This window comes from Chenopodium quinoa, unplaced genomic scaffold (assembly GCF_001683475.1).
Source record: "Chenopodium quinoa cultivar QQ74 unplaced genomic scaffold, ASM168347v1, whole genome shotgun sequence".
Taxonomy (NCBI): Eukaryota; Viridiplantae; Streptophyta; class Magnoliopsida; order Caryophyllales; family Amaranthaceae; genus Chenopodium; species Chenopodium quinoa.
Window position 1 is genome coordinate 8,192,387 of NW_018743792.1, and position 19,648 is coordinate 8,212,034.

Here is a 19,648-nt window from a genome sequence, read left to right on the forward strand (position 1 = left end):
CATCCATGTAAGGAGAACAATTCCATGAAACCATCCAAATTCGACGAATACAAGCCAAAAGAACTATTACCTCAACGCTAGCAATTTTAAGCAATGTAACAACATCACCACGAGCAAGGCAATATTTTAGAAACAACCAATTCTCAATTTGGTCCTTGGTCTTCGAAGTTGACCATAAGAACACTTTAGGCTTCATGATATTTTTCTCATGTATGACTAACAATTTCTTCTCTTTATGCATGCCTAATGAATCCACCACTTCTAAAGAAACCATTAAATTATTATCTTGATTCACGAATGGCTCCTCAATAGTATCAAAAACCTTTTCCGACACCACCATTGGTAGATCATTATGAATAATCTGATCTTGAACAACGTCACACACAATTGGAACATCAATTGTTTCACTCACCTTTTCTTCGAGCTCTTTAGCACCTACATGTTCCTCTTCCTTATCCTTTTGACAATCTTCCTCCATCTCTTTAACTTTAACGCGGCATGGAATAATAGTTAAAGGAATAAGTTTGAACCTCTTGTTTCCCACCTTGACCGAATATGTGTTGGCCACACCATCATGTTTAACATGTCGATCAAATTGCCATGGTCTTCCTAAAAGAACGTGACAAGCACTCATAGGAATCACATCGCACCATAATTCTTCCTTGTAATTGCCAATGGAGAAATTCACCAAAGCTTGTTGTTCTACATGAAAACCCATAGAATTATCTAGCCAACCCAACTTATATGGTTTTTCATGATCTCTTGTAGGAAGTTGGAGTTTAGTAACCATCTCTGTAGACGCTACATTGGTACACGAACCACTATCAATGATCACCCTACAAGTTCTATCAACAACTTTGCATCGAGTATGAAACAAACTATCTTGTTGACCTTGAAAAATAATTTCTTCATGTAAATTCAGTCGCTCCATAAGCATATGTTTGTTACCAAAGCCAAAATCTACGTTATCATCTTCATGTTTTTTCTTCTTTTTATGACCTTGAAGTAACTTTGCAAATTCATCCATAGATTTTCGGATCCCTTCCTCCATAATTATGTGAAAAAAACAGAAATAAAAGAACCCTTATCCACACAGGTATATCCCACAAAAATCGCAACACAACTTGGAACAAAATCGCACACAACGAGCAATAAGTATTAAATCGGACCAAAACTGACACAGTTGCGGAAAACAGTCCAGTTTAATAGCAAACGAACTCGAAAAATTCCGAAATTTCACAGGCAGAAATTAGACAAAATTCCACCCAAAATCAAAAAAAGAATCACCTGAAAAGACCTTGTAACGAAGGAGAACGAGCCTTCTGAAGTTGACAGAAAAACTGGTTATCCGAGAACAAGTGCGATTTGATGAACGAATTGTTGAACGATCAAAACCCCTGAAATCTGATACCAATTTGATGTGGTATCACACAAGCTCTGATACCAATTTGATGTGGATTTAAACCCCTTAACTTAATAAAGAATCTAAAATCACACAAGTAACACAAGCCCTTCGAATTTCCTAAGAAAATCGAACAACTTAAGAATAACGAACCGGATATGACTTTGAAAACGACCACTCCTGGAACGAATTCAACGCCTCTCAAATTACCTAGACCACTCCTGGAACTAAGTACTTTGATGAACAAAACTTAGACTACTCCTAGAACTAAGAATTGAACGTTCTAATTATCAAAACAACTCCTTGAATTGAAAACTAGCAAAAGAATTTGTAAGCAATTAAGCAAAACAAACAATAAACTTGTATTGAATTTTCTGGTTTTGGTTGTGTATACAAAGCCACGAAAAATCCCTTATTTATAGACTAAAACTAACTATTCCTAAGTCTATTCGAACTAGGAAAAAACCCTAGCCTTGATCCCCAAGTATCCTAGATAGAATAGGAAACCCAATTCTAATGGAACTAGGAAACTAGTAATAAGACTAGTTCTAATTAAACTAAAACTTCTTAAAACAATTCCTAATTGACTTAGAAATTATTTTAAACTAAAATAACAGAAATTAAGAAGATTCCTAATTGCTTAAACCAAGAAAAACCCTTTCAAGTGAAAGGTAAAAACTTGCAAGCAAAAACTCTAGAAAAAACTAAGTATAGAAAATCTTTCTTTTCGTACTGCCGCCGAACCACCGTCTCACGCGCCGCCATCATCGACACGCGCCCCACCGCCGTGTAGCTGGACTCAGGCCGGAGCTAGGGAGCCGGCGCGTGGCACCCAGATCGGCGCGTCGCCGCCGCTGCCGTCGTCGGAACCCAACTGGACCTTGACTTCTTCTTCAATGGCTGCGCATGTTAGCCATTCTTGATTCTTTACTCCAAGCTCGAACCCTATTGGCCTTAAAACCAATATGATTGGCTCTTCAAAAGAATTTCCCTCTTGATCCACATCATGTTTGATACGCTTTTTAATGATACATTCACTTTTTGAATGATACATTTACATTGCAAATAATATAATAAGTTTCTAGATAATATAATCACTTTTAAATGATATGCTTACACCTTTAGAATGTTATAATCACATTTCGTATAATATAATCACATTTTAAATGATATACTAGGTGGTTGGGTGCACAATAAGTTACTGTGCACCGGGTCTATTCTAGAACTTTTAATTTTTGAATACGGTAAAGTTTCTTCTTGTAGATCAAATGTTGAAATATGTAAGTGTACCAAGTGTTATGAAATATTTGTAAATGTCCACTATACCCATATACTCTATAATATTTTAGGTTTAGGGTTTAGTGTTCTCCAATAAAACTCTAGCTATTGTATATTTATATATGTCCCCTATTTCACGGAATAATATACACATCGATTCCCTCTCAATTCTCTCTTTTTTCACACACGTTATTATCAGCATCATCCCAGTCGATTGAGTAGACAAAACCAGGGAGATCAATCATCAAGGTTAGTGTTATTGTTTTTTATGGAATTAATTAGCATAAATTTCATTGCTAAATCATCACAATTAGGAAAGGCTACATATACACCTAGTGTACATATATAATTTGTGCACCACCAATTAAATTATGCACCACCTAGTGTAAGCAAGTCCCACTAAGTAAAAGAGGGAAGTTGAAACTTCAAGGGGAAAGCTAGGAGGGAAAAAATTTCATCATCTTTCCGAGCAACCTTTGGCAACAGTAAAATTTGATGTGGCGCCAATATCTAGCTTTGGGAATTGTTTTGTAATTAGGAGAGAGAAAGTTTTTCGCCATTACTTAACCCAAGTTTCTTCATCTCCTTCAATCTTTTCTCCTTCCCTTTTTTTTTACCTATCTCGTCACCCCCAATTCAAAATTTTAATTTATTTCGGGAGCGTGGAGAAGATTAGAAGCGCTGGTAGTGCTCCGACATCGCAATATTTTGTCTAAATCTAGTAAGCTTCTTTGTTGCTTAGTTTGTTGTACTTTCAAATTTATTACCTTCCAACTTTTTCCTAATTTCATCATATCAATTAAAAAAAATGCAATTTTTGGGAATTAAAATTTTTTGGGAGACTTTTTTTTTCCGTTGACTTTTCAATTGAGGAACAAGTAAATTATTGGACCCATAATTATTTTTGCTCAGAAGAATATCAAAAGATGCATAATAATGAAGCTAAATTAACTAATGGGAGACTTAATATGGAAGAGTCACTTAAGTAAGAAATTAATTACTACAATAATATAATAATAATAATAGAAATAGTAATAGTAATAGTAATAGTAATAGTAATAGTAGTAATAATAATAATAATAATAATAATAACTTATTACTAATAATTCTTTTCTTTAATTCTTAGATTTCTACGCTATTAAATTTTGAAATTAAAAAAAAAAAAAAAAAAAAAAAAAACCTCCTAGTTGCTCACATTATACTATTCCTTCACTCAAACTACAAGTTTCTTAACCCATCAAACATAGATTAGATTATTTTGGCTGAAATACCTGATGAATAACTACAATAATTAGATGCATATATGCAGTAGTATCAAATTTTATGACTCACTGGTCATGCAGAGAAGCAAGGAAATCAACCTCGTATATCAGATATATGGCAAAGGGAAAATGCTCAAAGCATTACCCTAAACCCAAATTCAACGAGGAAACAATCATAAATGAAAATGGGTCTCCATTCTATAGGAGAAGGGACTACGGTCGCACACTTATTAAGGGTCGGTGGAATTCAATGCGACAACGGTACCATATAATGTAGATTTGATTGTCACGGGCCAACATATATTAATATTATTAATGTAGAATAATGGTGTAACAAAATTCGGGCAATCAAGTTTATTCAAGTACATACACAAGGGTCCAGATAGATGAAGAATATGGGTTGAAGACAAAATGGATGAAGTCAAGGCATATCTAAATTGTAGCTACGTATCAGCATGCAAAGTTGTATGGATCGGAGGATGTTCCATTAGGACATTAATTATCGCATGCTAGCGACAAATTGATTTAAGTTTTCATTTGCATAACAAGCTTACAATTACATTCAGTGAAAACCAAGTATTAAATAGTCATAAATATGGAAGGTGTTGAGAAAACTTTCACATAATTGTTGACATCAAAGTCAAGGTATCAAGAGGCAGAAGGCCTTATTTATGCACTATTCCCTGAAAAAATCACGTGGCATGTAGATGTAAAAGAATGGAGACCTAGCTAGAAAAATATAAACAACATTGGAAGAATGATCTACTCTCATCCAACCTCAGTGAAGACTTCTACTTGTGCATGCTTCCCCATGTCATACAAAGATATCAAGATATTTGAGGGAACAATTTGTCCTACATTCAATGCAACATGTTATGCTTGGGGAGTGCTAGAGCCTGAGGGAGATGGGGAGTTGAAAGATGCAATTCGTGAGGCATCTCTATTGGCAAACACTACGCAACAACATCACCTTTTTGTCACAATGCTACAATTCTATGAACTGTGAGAACCTTCACAGTTGTGGGAGAACAAAGAACTACTCTCGGATAATGACTTAAACATGGAAAGGAATCAATTAGGCTATTCTAAACTTCAATTGTCCTTACCCTAAAAAAACTTCAATTGTCTGAAAATCAGCTGAAGAACTATGCACTATTAGAGATTGTCAGCTGAAGAACTATGCACTATTAGAGATTGAAAATATATTGATGACTTATGGTAAAACATTAACGCTTTGTTTAGATTGTAGGAAATGGGGGAAAGGAAGGGAAGGAAATAAAGCGATGTGATTTCTTTCAATTGGATTAAATTGTAAGAAAATGGTCTCTCCAACAATGGAGAGATTTGGAACAAAATTTCATCATTATTCCATCTCCTTCCCTTCCCTTTCCCTCCATCCCCTTCTTTTCCTTTCCACTTGTCTATTAAAACACACCCCAAGAGACCATCCACCTCTACTTTCACCGCATGAAAATTATGTGGAAACATTGAATACTAGACTCATAGTCGCACAACTATACTTAGACAAAGAAGAATTAGCATGCAACCGAGCATGAAGAATAGAGTAGAGGGATAATTAAGGAGAAAAAGGTGATATATAACAAAGTAGTAAAATTGACAAAAAAGCTAAAATGAGGATTTTATTTTGTGAAAGGGCATGGTGGAATGAGAAAGATATATCTTTACCAGATGATAATATCAAGGTTAAGATTCAAGGGAGAGGTAGTACTCGCAATAGCATCATCTGGAATTGCATCCCTATTATTACCGCTAGAGAGAACACATTAAAAAGATTGCAACGAGGACAATGCAAGAAGGCAATGGTTGAACGTACTCAGAGGATAGTCCAATTAATCGACAGGCCGAAAGCAGGGAACTTTCAAGATTTGAAATCTCAATAGACTTGATTAAACATCTACATATAACATATGCTAAGAACACAATTGACAGATTTGCTACAGGCAACAAATTAAAGCTCATAAGTTGGGATGAAGCACCCATGGCATATCGACACTTTTTTATTAGGCATTAGTGGGTAACACATTGGGATGATGAGATGTAACACCCCCAAATCTCCCTCAACGGAAATACTAGTATAATACGTATAATTATACAACAGAGATAGAATTAGGCGTATTACCGCCTCGTGATCACGCAAGGCTACTCAAACTACTAACCAACACCAATACTTTCCAGCGAAAACTCAAATTCTTTCTTTATTAATAATAACTATAAATAGAAACCATTGTCATGAGTACTCATAATACCAACAAAGACCAACATTCCTAATTATAAGTGAAGAACATCCCGGGACTCCCATATGCTCAATTATTGACTCCACCTGAAAAATAGTCAACACTGCTTACCATTAAGGTACACTAGACGAAAAAGCTAATTTGGCACCGGTTCAAACCCCCCCTAAGGCACCGGTTTTGAACCGTTGGGGATTTGAGGGATGCCAAATCCTCAAAAATTTGGCACCGGTTCAAAACCAGTGCCAACTAAAGCATTTGGCACCAGTTAACCAGTGCCAACTTCAATGGTGCCAGTTTTTTATTTTATTAAATTCAATGTAATAGGCACCGGTTTTGAGCTTGAACCGGTGCCTTTGACTTGTTTTTTTTTTTCGGCAATAATATATATTAATATTAATACTAATAAATATAATAATAATGAGATCATGTACATAATATCGATAACTAATAATAATTATTATTATTATTATTATTATTATTAATTTTAATAATAATAATAATAATAATTATTACAATATTAATATTAATAATAACAATTATTATTATTATAATATTACTAATAATTAGTATTATTAATATATTAATAATAATAATAATTGAAAATAATAACAAGGACATAAATATTGATAACAATCCCAAAATATGATATTAATTAGAAAAACGTGTCATAACTACAAACAAACATAATTAATTAGTAATAATGTAGTACACTAAGCTAGTTAAAACAGAAATAAATGATGTTTACAAATTAAATGTGATGTAGGCCGCCAACATGTCTCGAATTACATTGAGTTCCTCGCTCGTGAACGGATTTCCCGTTTGTCCCTTGCAAAACTTGGAATACATACACAAAACGTAAGTTAGTAGGAGTGAACTCATAAATAGGCATAACATGTCTTTATCACTTATTTGTAGATGGCCAAGGCTTGAAATTACAAGAAAATAGCGATTAAGGGGTTTTAGAACACATTTTCAACCAAAATGGCCCGAGTAAGGCCATTTTGACTACTAGGATGCCTATTTCCTACATTTCTTGTCTAATGAACTCATAAATAGTCATAACATGTCTTTTTCACTTATTTATAGATGGCCAAGGCTTGAAATTACAAGAAAATAGCAATTAAGGAGTTTTGGAACGCAATTTCAACCAAAATGGCCCGAGTAAGGCCATTTTGACTACTAGGATGCCTATTTCCTACATTTCTTGTCTAGTGAACTCATAAACAGTCATAACATGTCTTTATCACTTATTTATAGATGGCCAAGGCTTGAAATTACAAGAAAATAGCAATTAAGGAGTTTTGTAACGCAATTTCAACCAAACTGGCATACCTCTTTAAGTTGTTGTGTGTCTGTACAATGACTCACTATGTCAAACATGAATCTCATCACGTATAGGCCACAATTAACTCCGTTATCTTGTTGTGCGCACTAGCATGAGGAAAAAAGTACATGAATCAAACATACATAGCAAATTAGCAACATCTTACGCATTGTATATTACGAAAATCACAATATCATGTGGCAATACCATTGGTGATTTCCATGTAGGACCTCGAGGAGCTCGAGAATTTATCTTCTTCATAACACTACATAGAAAAGTAAGTTCAAATTTGATTAGTTTAATTAATATATATGAGTTAGGTTATGATAATCAATAACAAGAATTGAAGCTATGTATATTTACTTTTACAGTATGGACTTCACGAGGCGCTTTCTTGGTTGAGGTAACCGAGCAGAATCAAAGAAGAATATTGTGTTACTGGAAACACAAATCACCAGTAGGGTCCAATGATAACTATGTACATACATTCACACGAGACAAACAAATCAATAATTAGGCAAGTACAACATATAAACTGGGAAAACAAATGAATTTGACAAGCATAATCTGACGTACTCCTCATAATATGGGGCAAATATAAACATGTCTCCCGCACGCACTGATTCCTAGATACCCCGTTCAACATAGTACAACACGTCAGCGTGGTTGCCTAAGATTCTAGCAGTGGAGATTTTCTCAGGGCATAACCACCCAATTTGACACGGAGAACCAAGCTCCCATAAGTGCTCCTGGAGTGCTCTACATGCATGATAATAGAATGTTAATCGAAAACCAACCGACAATCACCACTAAACTGAATAACATAAATTGAGTACTAGTTGAATTACCTGATGCATATTTGAATGAGGGAAATGTTAAGCATTGCACCACTTAGAAATTCCTTCACATCTTCTTTGAATAGCCATGCCATTGCATCATCATCGTAGTGGAACATTTCCTTAGGTAGTGGAACTTGAATGAGGCTGTCACTAGGCAACACGCAAATACGGTTGTGCAGATAAGTTAACTCCTTAGAGAGCTATTGAAGCACCGTGTCTTCAACTAGTGGAGTAGCTTGCATAGCTGAACCTCGTGAAGAGCTCTTGTTCGACGCTTTTCCACTCACCGAGCCATGTTCACTCCTCTTCTTTGGCATCGATTGATCAATGCTTTTTGGCCCCTCCACCCTCTTCTTTGGATTTGGCTTTTCCTAGATGGCTAATAAGACAAATCACACAAATGGTTAGAAAAGAATTTCATCCAACTCTTGGGATGAAAATCGGGTATAGAGTAAAGCGTGAACTTTAAATCTTAATTACCTGGTTCATCGATTGTATCCAAGCACATGGCCATTGCACAAAACTACCTTTTGCCGCCCAAAATGTAGTAAACTCATCCTCCTTTACGGGCACGGGTATTAGGATGTCCTCGAACCCGGCAACAACAGAATGGATCCCGACCGAATAATGCTCAGGTCGAAGCGGTCGCAAATGGACCGTACCTTGTTCGGCCAGTTGTGCACTACCATATGCAACGACATTCAAAGCTCCACTAAGCGATTCGCCCGGGTGAAGAAGCGGGTCTCTTCCTGCACTAATTTGGAATATCACTTGTAAGAAACAAATAGAACAAAAAAAAAAGGCAAGAGCAAAACAACTAATGAAAAACAGAACAACATCAACATCGGAACAACGCAGCAACAGAACTGCTGCACAGCTGCTGCCTGCTACCTGCTGCCTGCACCAGTGCTGCCTGCTGCCTGCACCAGTGCTGCCTGCTGCCTGCTGCCTGGTGCTGGTGCACTGGTGCACTGGTGCTGGTGCACTGGTGCACTGGTGCTGGTGCAGTGCACTGGTGCCTGGTGCCTGGTGCACTGGTGCTGATGCAGTGCACTGGTGCTGGTGCACTGGTGCTGGTGCACTGGTGTTGTGCACTAGTGCACTGGTAGCTGCTGTGCACAGCATTGGTACGTCAATAGGTACAGCAACAAAACAACAACAACACACAACACCAACAGCAGTTCAACAGCAACACATCAACAGCAACTCAACCGCAACAACATACAACACAAAGCAGCACATAAAACCGCAAACTTCATCCAATATAAAGAAACAACACAACAAACTTCACAAATTCACAGCAGAATCAAAGAACCAATATCACCATCCAAAGAAATAACTAAACAACTCACCTATAGAACCAGAAAGTCATGAGGTGTTGGATTTTCAAGCTCCCTCAAGTACGCATGTACAGGATTACTAACCTGCAACAGTGTATTGATAGTGCGAAGCTAATTAGAACCCACGTTACTCAACAAGTCAAAACTTATACATTAGAAACCACTTGATCATGTACCTCCTCGTCTGCATGTATCTCATCTTCTCCTTGTTTTCGTGGGTGACTAGAAGAGTCGACCGGTGTAGTCGAGGAGAAAGGCAAGCTCGGCAAGTTCATTTGCTTTGCCCATGCATTGAACTCTTCTCGCATCTCGTTGCGCACTTGTTCCTTAATTGATGCCACCATGGCATCCAAGTTGACCGGTGAGTTCACACTTGCCCGAGATCTCCCTGATTTGGTATATTCCGGGCCCATCACCTTCACCCATCCTAGCAAGCTCCCCCCCGCACCCAATACACGTCCTGGATGGTAGGGCTTTCCCAAAGCCAATGTGAAAGGGTCCTTATCCACTGTTGGGACGAGCTTGCCTTCAACAAGCTCTCCAGTGTACTCAAGCTGTAGCAAAACCAAAAAGGCAACACAAAGTTAGTGTTTATGTAAAGTGATATATATGCAAAAGATTCATGTAGTTCACAATTCATAATTGCTTACAAGTTTATCTGCCTTTTCTTTCGTTTTCGGAGTCTTGATGGACCATTTCCCGGTTTTCTTATCACGGGAATGCAAAGAACAGAAGAAATCTCCGGCACGACTCACCAAAGTACTGGTCGTGGAGTCAGAGGGCACTGTGGAGGGCCCTAGAAGCGCAGTGGGGTATAATCCCTCACTCACCCACGTCTCCCTCCATTCATCAAACGTCATACACCCCATACGATGGTAGTATTGCTTCTGCAATGCATTCTTGGAATTCTGCTCCCTTATTTCCTACATAATTAGACATATTAGTTTCAAAAGTACCAAAATATTAAATATATTATACAATTGTCATTAGAGTTACTTGAACTTACAATTGCTTCTTTTTTGCTTTTTTGAAGAACGAAAGCATCCCAATCTTCCTTTGATACACTAGGCCATATTTTCCATGGGAGTTTCTCTTCATCGATGACTTCATCATCCATGCCACCTCCTTTCTTGTTCTTTGGTTTTCTCACAAGCTTCTTTGTGATAAACCGACAAACTAAGGTGGTCTTGAAGCCTCTGAATGTTGTCGCAAGTAAGGATTCAAACACCCTTCGCTTGGCATACTCATTTGGAATATTAAATAGACTCTGCAAGCACAAATAACAGTCATTATTAGTTTGCCCATTAAATAAAAATAAATTGAAGGAATTTATAAATGTGGAAACAAATCACTTACCCTTGTATCATTCCAAAACGTGTCTATCAAGCCAATAGGTACGTCGCTCAAACGAAGAGTAATGGGGATTTTGCGCGCACAAATCCCAACTTGAACAGCATACTGACGACGCCATTTGCCTATAGGTTTTCCTACCCTATCATACTCCAGGACCATTGGACCGACAGGTTTCTTGAAACTTGTCGTCGGAACCCTCAGCTTTTTGTTCGCTGGTCCTTTTACCCCCCCCCCCCCCTCCACTAGGATTCTCATCAAACGACTCAGACATTGCATTTTCGATAGGAGGCGCTTGTTCAGCTACAATTTCAAACTCATCAAGCATACGCTCCAACGCATCTTGAGCCTGATCTTCTGCCTCACCCAAATTAGGCTCCTTGTTCACATCATATAGCTCGTCCCCATCCCCAGATGAATCATCATCATCATCCTCTACATCCTCCACTCCAATACGGTAGTGATCATCCGCCATGAGATGTAAAACCTGTCATTACAAACATAACACGTTATTAGTTGTAATATAAATAAATTTGTAAGGTAAACTTATAATCAAATATAAATTGCTGAACTATAATACAAATTAACATAGAAAATGGGGAACTAAGTTACTTCATTCATTTAAAAGAAAATACGAAAAACGGGCAAGTAAGTTAACAATTTCATTCATTTTCACCTAAAAATGTGATTTAATAATACTTTCGATGCCTATAATTTCAAACTAACAAAAAATAGTACCTCAATCTAATATTCCTTCGTCGTGGTCTGATCGCATGTAATTTGGCTTGGTCGTCTATCTCATTTGGTACAACAGGTCTAGGAACAGTGAAAGGTGTCGAGTCATCAAACGCATCATATTCTTCCTCATCCTCGACATCTCCAACGCCAAGGATTCTTCTTTTGCCGGCTAGCACAATAGACCATTTTGAGTCGGCTGGGTCACTTACATAAAACACTTGCTTGGCTTGAGATGCAAGGATGAATGGTTCAGCACTATCATTCAGGTGGCCAAGATCTACAAGAGTAAAGTCATCATGTTTGACATTACGCCTGATATTATCAACCCTTTTACACCGGAAAAGAGCAATCGTGAAGTCACAATAATCAAGCTCCCATATTTCTTGAATTCGACCGTAGTATGACAACTCTGCATCAACAGATGATTTATCCTTAGCACTTGAAAACTCCCTTGAGGATGCCACAAGCGTTACACCACTGTTTTGGGTCGAGGATGATTTCAAATCCTGACGCTCAGTCCAAAATGTGTACCCATTTATGTCATATCCCTCAAATGAGCGAACGTCATCCCTAGGACCATAAGCAAGCCACCTTACTGTATCTGTGACACTCTCATACTTTCCACCCATCACTCGATCACGAAACCAACTCACAAACTTCTTATTATGCAACTGCATCAGTGCCCGTTCACCTTTTGATGGAAATTCATCACGCAAACTAGCCATGTGCTCGTCTAAATATGGGTGAACATCTGCAACATGGTGCAACACATATAGGTGCGCTTGTAAGAACTTATCTCGATCAGGTGACATTCGTTTCGACCCGATTGTGCCATGACCATCAAGTCTCCCTTCGTGTCGAGAAGTAGGAATACTAATAGGTTTAGCAACGGCTATATAGTTAGCCACAAAATTACCGACCTCCTCAGCCACGGTCCCTTGAATCATACTTCCTTCCGGGTGAGCCGATTCCTGACTTTATCTTGCAATGTACCCATATGTCTTTCAAAAGGATAGCACCACCGCATGAACACTAGACCGCATAAATTAATCTCACACACCAAATGAAGAATCAACTGCAGCATTATGTCGAAAAACGAGAGTGGGAAGTACATCTCAAATTTGCACAAAGTCACAACCACATCCGCCTGTAAAGCATCAAGTGTACAAGGATCAAGCACTTTGCTGCATATTGTATTGAAAAACGAACAGAGGCTTGTAATAGCTTCCCTCACGTGCTTTGGTAAAATACCACGTATTGCAATTGGTAGGAAAACTTGCATCAGAACATGACAATCATGGGATTTCATACTTGTCAGCTTCAATTCTCCATTTAAGGATACTAATCTTTTCATGTTAGATGCGTACGTACCCTGATGGAACCTTAATGTCATACAGACATGCACAAATCATCCGTTTTTCTACCCTTGACAATGTGTAGCAAGCCGGAGGTAAATAGGCCTTTGCCCTCCTTGGCTTTTCCCTCATTTTTCTTCTTCGACGCATTCGTGGCCTTTCCCTTTCCCTTGCTCTTCCCCTTTCCTGTTTTCGAACTCAATTCATTTTCCTTTTCCTGTTCCTTTCCCTTACTAACCCTTTGCTGAACCCACAATTGTGGACGCACCCTCATCTTTTTCAAATCGTCCCGTGCACCCTTTCCGTCCTTTGTCTTGCTTTGAATATTCATCAGCGTTCCCACAAGAGCATCACACACATTCTTCTCTATATTCATTACATCAAGACAGTGCCTAACGTCATGTTCTTTCCAGTACGGGAGCAACCAAAAGATTGATTCTTTTTTAAAGAGAGCAGTTGACTCCGCCGCTTTTTCCGATTTCCCAAAGACTCTTCGTACACCCTTTACTCGAGCGTAAACCTCCTCACCAGTCAACGGCCTAGGAGCAGTCCCCTCTTTCGATGTCCCATCGAAAGCCTTTTTCTGCCTACGGTACGGGTGATCGCGCCTGAGCAACCTTCGGGTTCGCAAGTACACCTTTTTGTGACAATGATCAAGGCGCCTGCTTGGCATATCATCAATACAAATGGGGCATGCTTTTTTTCCTTTGTTATTATACCCAGACAAGTTGCCATACATAGGAAAATCATTAACAATCCACATAAAAGCTGCACGCAATGTGAACATCTCATTCTTATGAGCATCAAAAACAGAAACCCCTTCGTCCCACATCTTTCTCAAATCATCAACAAGGGGCTCAAGATAAACATCTATGTCGTTTCCAAGTTGCCTTGGCCCCGATATTAATAGAGAAAGCATTACGTATATCCGTTTCATGCACAACCAAGGAGGCAAATTGTAGATCACTAACAGTATCGACCATGTGCTATGCTGGGTACTAAGAGTGCCAAATGGATTCATCCTGTCCGTGCACAAACCAAGCCTTAAATTTCTAACTTCATCACCAAATTCTCCAAACTTGATATCAAGGTTCTTCCATTGCGGGGAGTCGGCTAGATGCTTCAGCATTCTGTTATTCTTTCTTCCCTCTGCATGCCACCTCAAGTTTTAAGCGTCTGTTGGTGTTGAGAATAGACGCTTAAACCTTGGAATAATGGGAAGATACCATAACACCTTAGCAGGCGGTCCCTTCTTACCAGCATTGCAACTCTTGCGCTTGTAGCGTGACTTCTTACATCGTGGACACTCCTCCAATTTTTCATATTTATTTCAATAAAGAATACAATCATTAGGACATGCATGTATCTTCTTATACTCCAAACCAAATGGACACATGAGCTTCTTAGCGTAATAGTAAGACTTAGGAATTTCATTCCCGTCGGGCAACATCTCACTCAACGCGCTCAACAAAGAAGTAAAACTATTGTTCGTCCACCCATGCTTCGACTTAATGTTAAAAAGAGTTAGCACGGCGGATAGTTTAGAGTATGATTTGCACCCAGGATACAAAGGCTTTTTAGAAGCCTCCGATAATGACTCAAACACGTCACCTTCAAAACCACGCATCATCTCACCCACCCCTTCATCCTCGACCTCATCCACATGATCATCCTCAAATCCATCCTCAGCACCATCATCAACAATATGTTCAGCATTCTTGTATTCCTCGCCACACAAATGTCACTGCTTCTATCATCATGCACATCATTCCCAATAACATCCCCACTGTACTCTCCTTCTTCACCATGCCAAATCCACACATGGTATTTAAGCCTAAACCCACAACAAACTACATGATCTCTAATGATATCAACACTATTGACCATCTTCACATTATTACAATTTACACAAGGACAATAAAAGCAGTCCCATTCTGCGCTGATAAGATAAAGCCCTCTCGCAAAACTCTTAAACCCCATAAAAGAATTCCAATGTATCACGTCTACCATACATCTAGCCACGATCCTTCTCCATTAAGTAAATTGTCTCTAAACATGGCAACATATTACGAATAATGTATAATTGCTACATCTATTATATATATAAATCAAATTCAAACACACAACATGCATATAACATTCATGCATATAGATACAAAAATGCATATATGCTTCCAAAGGGTCCTTATCACTCCAACTTAACCCATCCTTGAACGTTTACTCTCACTAGTGAATGTATGTCGACTTTCCAATTTTAAGGAAAATCCGCAGCATTTCCCCCCAGTTCTCCAAGTACACGACGTAGGTAATTACTTACCCACATATGTACCCAGAGAACATGGTGATCGAGGAAATGGTAAGCCAAGATGTTCCTTAAAATCGAAAAAAGGACATACATTCACCGCCTAAGTGAGAGTAAACGTTCAAGAACAGTCCCAACCGGGGACTATTCAATACTTTCTCCTAATGAGAAAGCCTTGAACGGGTATCTAGGCATATGATGATACATGCAATCAATTAAAAACAATGGATTAATCACACATCATGATAGAAGTTTCACTAATGTTATATCATACACCATCTCCGCAAAAGTGTGCAAACAAGAACTTATATATAGCACATAAAGTTATATATATACCAGAGTACCTATAAAGTCTCAACACTCTCAACTAGAAGGTCAATGCCAAGGTCAATGCTTCGCCCAAAAAATCCTCTGAATCTTTTTCATTATAGCCTATATAGAACACAAATAGAAAACCAGATTAAGGGAAAAGATAAGAATGATATTAGTGAGCAAGAACAAGGACAGTCAGAGTAAGATACCAGGAAGCTTTCCGCCCACTCTCCAAACTGATGATCTTACCCTAGAAGCCCTTGACACCCATTTCTTAGCCTGAAGTCCATATATAGTAGAATTTGATGAGCTACTAATATAAAATTGAACTACTATTATTAGCTTCCTCTCAACTTTGTTCTCTAAAATAAAAAATACTAAATTATCCTATAAACAAAATAAAATTCTCAATTTTATTAGTGATGATAAATAAAGTTCTCATAACAATTTAGAATTATAGATAAATGCAGCTTGTACTAGATAGAATTCTCAGCTTATAAACAGCAACAATAACAACTACAAAGGACTTACATTTGTGGAGGGGCAGCCTTGTGCGTTTAATGGAGGGGGAGCCTTGCGCATTTAATGGAGTAGTTAAGTAGCAATTGACAAACCCTAGCAATTACAAGAAACTTACAAATATTAAACAAAAGACCAATTCCTCATAAAACCGAACAATGGTTTTAATGCAATACATGGAGAAGCTAAGTGAATGGAGGAGCGTTATTACCTACCTAGGTCGAAGCTGCTTCAATAATGCATGGAGGGAGGCAGAAGAGAAGAACTGAGTGTGTGCGTGAGGAGAAGAACAAAGCCCAGACAGGCTACGTGCGTGAGGAGGCAGAAGCTTCAATGGAGGAAGAGTTTAGGAAGAGGGAATGCAGAAAATTGAATTGAATTGAATGAAAGATGTGAGTTAGGTCGCTTAGCTTAACTGCTTCAATGGAGAGGAGAAAGCTTGCACAACCTTTCAATGGAGATGGAGGGAGAAGAGAATAGGGCAAAAATGTCTGGGAATTTTTGAAGCCAAAACGAGGAATGAAGAAAGAATGTCGTTGAACCAAGTTGAAGCAGCAAAACCCAGCAAAACCCGCGTTCTATTTTTTTTAAATGGCACCGGTTTGAACCGGTTCTAATTACCTTAATTGCCACCGGTTTAAGGAGAACCGGTGCCAACTCCTTCCCCATCTTTTTTTTTTTTTAAATTTTACAAGTTGCCACCAGTTTGAACCGGTGCTAATTGCATGCTTGGCACCGGTTTTGGTTAGAACCGGTGCCAACTCTTAATTTTTTTGGTCCCGCCCGTTTTATTTGGCACCGATTTTTAAGAACCGGTGATATAGGGGGGTGCCTATTTAATTTTTTCTACTAGTGGTAAACAGGGCGAACCAAAATAAATAGGAAATATGGATTAGCAAAATATGCTAAGTACGATAAGTGCAAGATAAGTAAACTCAATTTATTTGCAAACATGCTTTTAAAACCAATTCCAAAACTCATGATTCAAAATCAATTCTCAAATATAACTCCAATAACTCAATAATTCAATAATAATGATTAATAAATCAATTCATTTCTAAAACCCAATTTCCTCTATAAGTGTGCATACCCCCAAGCTAGTCTCCTACTATTTCAAGGCTATTCTTAAGGAAAGACTAGGTCATACAAAGTCCATAGTTTTCAACGTATCCGCATAGTGGGATTACTATAATAATCATGCTTGTAAAGCTTTTAATAATTCAATAATTTCAATAAATAACTCAAACTCCTTTATTTAAATTCAACATGCTTTCAAAATCAAACCTTTAAAACATGATAAATAATTTTAATCATTCAAAACTTGATATTAAATCAATCCTCCAATTTATTTATCAAAACTAATTCTTTAAACATGCTTTTATTTCATAAATCATAATTCAATTTAATTTAATTCAATCTTCATAAAAATCATATAAAATATGCTCATTGAATCCAATCAATTTCAAAAGTATGTAGCCACCTAACGTACCTTTGATCCTTGCTTAGCCCACACAAAAGAACTTCAAGAACTTTGATCAAACACACCCTACAATTAAACATAAACTTAATTGATATTAGTTTAACAAATTATCACAACAATTAAATTAAAAACCCCCAACTATATGTACATGAACCTTATAAATTATTTTTCATAAACTTGAATAAAAATATGATTTTATTTAATTAAAACTACTCATAATAATTTTTTATAAATCCCCCATAATAATACTAATTAATTAAATAAGAGAAGAGAACAAGAATAGATAGAAAACCAAGGAAAAGAGGAGAAGAAGGTGACGGCAAGGAAGGCAGCAGCACACCGACAGCTGGTTGCTGCCGGTGGTCGGCGTCGGAGGAGGCGACGGCTTGTGGCAGGTGGTGTTTGGTGGTGGTGGCCGAGTGAAAGCAAGAGAAAAGAGGAGGAGAAAATTAGAGAGATTAAGAGAGAATTAAAGAATTTGGTGTGAGTGTTTAGCTATGAATCAAGGGGTATTTATAAGCTAGATCATGTAAGAATTATAGTAGGAGAATGTAGGAAGAATTATGGTAAAAAGAATAGAGGAAATTACTTGGAGAAAAGAGCTAAAGAATTATGGAAAGTTTAATATTAAGGTGGCTAAGAATAATTAATTTATGGAAAGTGTGTTGTCATGAAAAATAATATGGCAAAAGAGCTTGCTTGGGGAATAATCAAGGATGATATAAGGTAGGTGTTTTGGGTAAAAATACCCCCCAGGCCACGTGGGTGAAATTTTCAACAATTCTTTCTCTCCCATTTCATATTCCACCTCCCTCCTATTCAAATCAGCATAGCTTTTCTATCGATCTTGGGCTGCTTTTATCTTCTCTTGGATCAACTTCACTTGTTTCACCATATCCTCAATCATCTCAGGCCCAAGTACCATTGTCTCACTTATATCATTCTAACAAACTGGGCTTCTACACTTCCAACCATACAAGGCTTCAAACGGTGCCATTCTAATGCTTGCATGATAGCTGTTGTTGTAAAAACTCTATCAAATCCAAGTGGTCTTCCCAAGACCCTTGATACTCCATCATACAGGCTCTTAACATATCCTCTAATGTCTGAATGGTTCTTTCAGTCTGACCATCCGTCGCAGGGTGAAATGTGTGCTCATTAACAACTTTGTTCCATCGGCTTTTGCAAACTTTGCCAAAAGTTAGACATGAATCTTGAATCTCTATCCGAAATGATATCCGTGGGTACCCCATGGTACGTCACCACAAACTTCACATAAGCTCTTCCCAACTGATCCATAGTCCTAGTACTTCTCATGGGTATAAATGATTTTGACTTCGTCAACCTGTCCATTATTACCCAAATAGTGTCATTCCTTGCCTTGGTCTTAGGTAATGCTCCAACAAAATCCATAGAAATTGAATCTCAACTCCACTTGGGTACTTCCAAGGATTGGACCTTTCCTTGAGGCCTACGATGCTCAATATTCACTTTCTGACATGTCAAACACTTAGCCACAAATTCAGCTACTTCTCTCTTCATATTGGGCCACCAAAAAGTCTTCTTCATGTCCTTATACAACTTATCCCCTCCAAGATTCATTGAATAAGGAGAGTTATGGGCTTCTTCCATCAATATCTGCTTTAAATCTCCACGACTCTGCGGTACACACCACCTTCCCTTAAAACAAATACTCCCTTCATCACCAATAGTGAAATCCAACACCTGCCCTTCATCGATCTTTTTCTTTATCGCCTTTAACTTCTCGTCTTCTAGCTGACTTTCCCTTATCTCATCATAAATGGATGGTTGAATCACCAATGCATTCAAAATCCTAGTCACCTCCCCATGTTCCATCACTTCCAAATTCAACTTCTGAAATTCCACACACA

The 19,648-nt window shown here is 37.9% G+C and overlaps 2 protein-coding genes across 2 annotated transcripts; both read right to left on the reverse strand.

The window, feature by feature from the left end:
* Positions 1–10,329: 10,329 nt before the first annotated feature.
* LOC110685139 lies at positions 10,330–12,872 on the reverse strand. Its single transcript, XM_021861602.1, has 5 exons — positions 12,849–12,872; positions 11,323–11,537; positions 11,057–11,192; positions 10,707–10,967; positions 10,330–10,623 (listed from the first exon to the last, which is right to left on the reverse strand). Exons 1-5 carry the CDS (start codon positions 12,870–12,872, stop codon positions 10,330–10,332), a joined length of 930 nt encoding a protein of 309 aa, XP_021717294.1.
* Positions 12,873–19,181: 6,309 nt separating this feature from the next.
* LOC110685140 lies at positions 19,182–19,613 on the reverse strand. The gene has a single exon (XM_021861603.1). The coding sequence runs from the start codon at positions 19,611–19,613 to the stop codon at positions 19,182–19,184; it is 432 nt and encodes a 143-aa protein (XP_021717295.1).
* Positions 19,614–19,648: the final 35 nt, after the last annotated feature.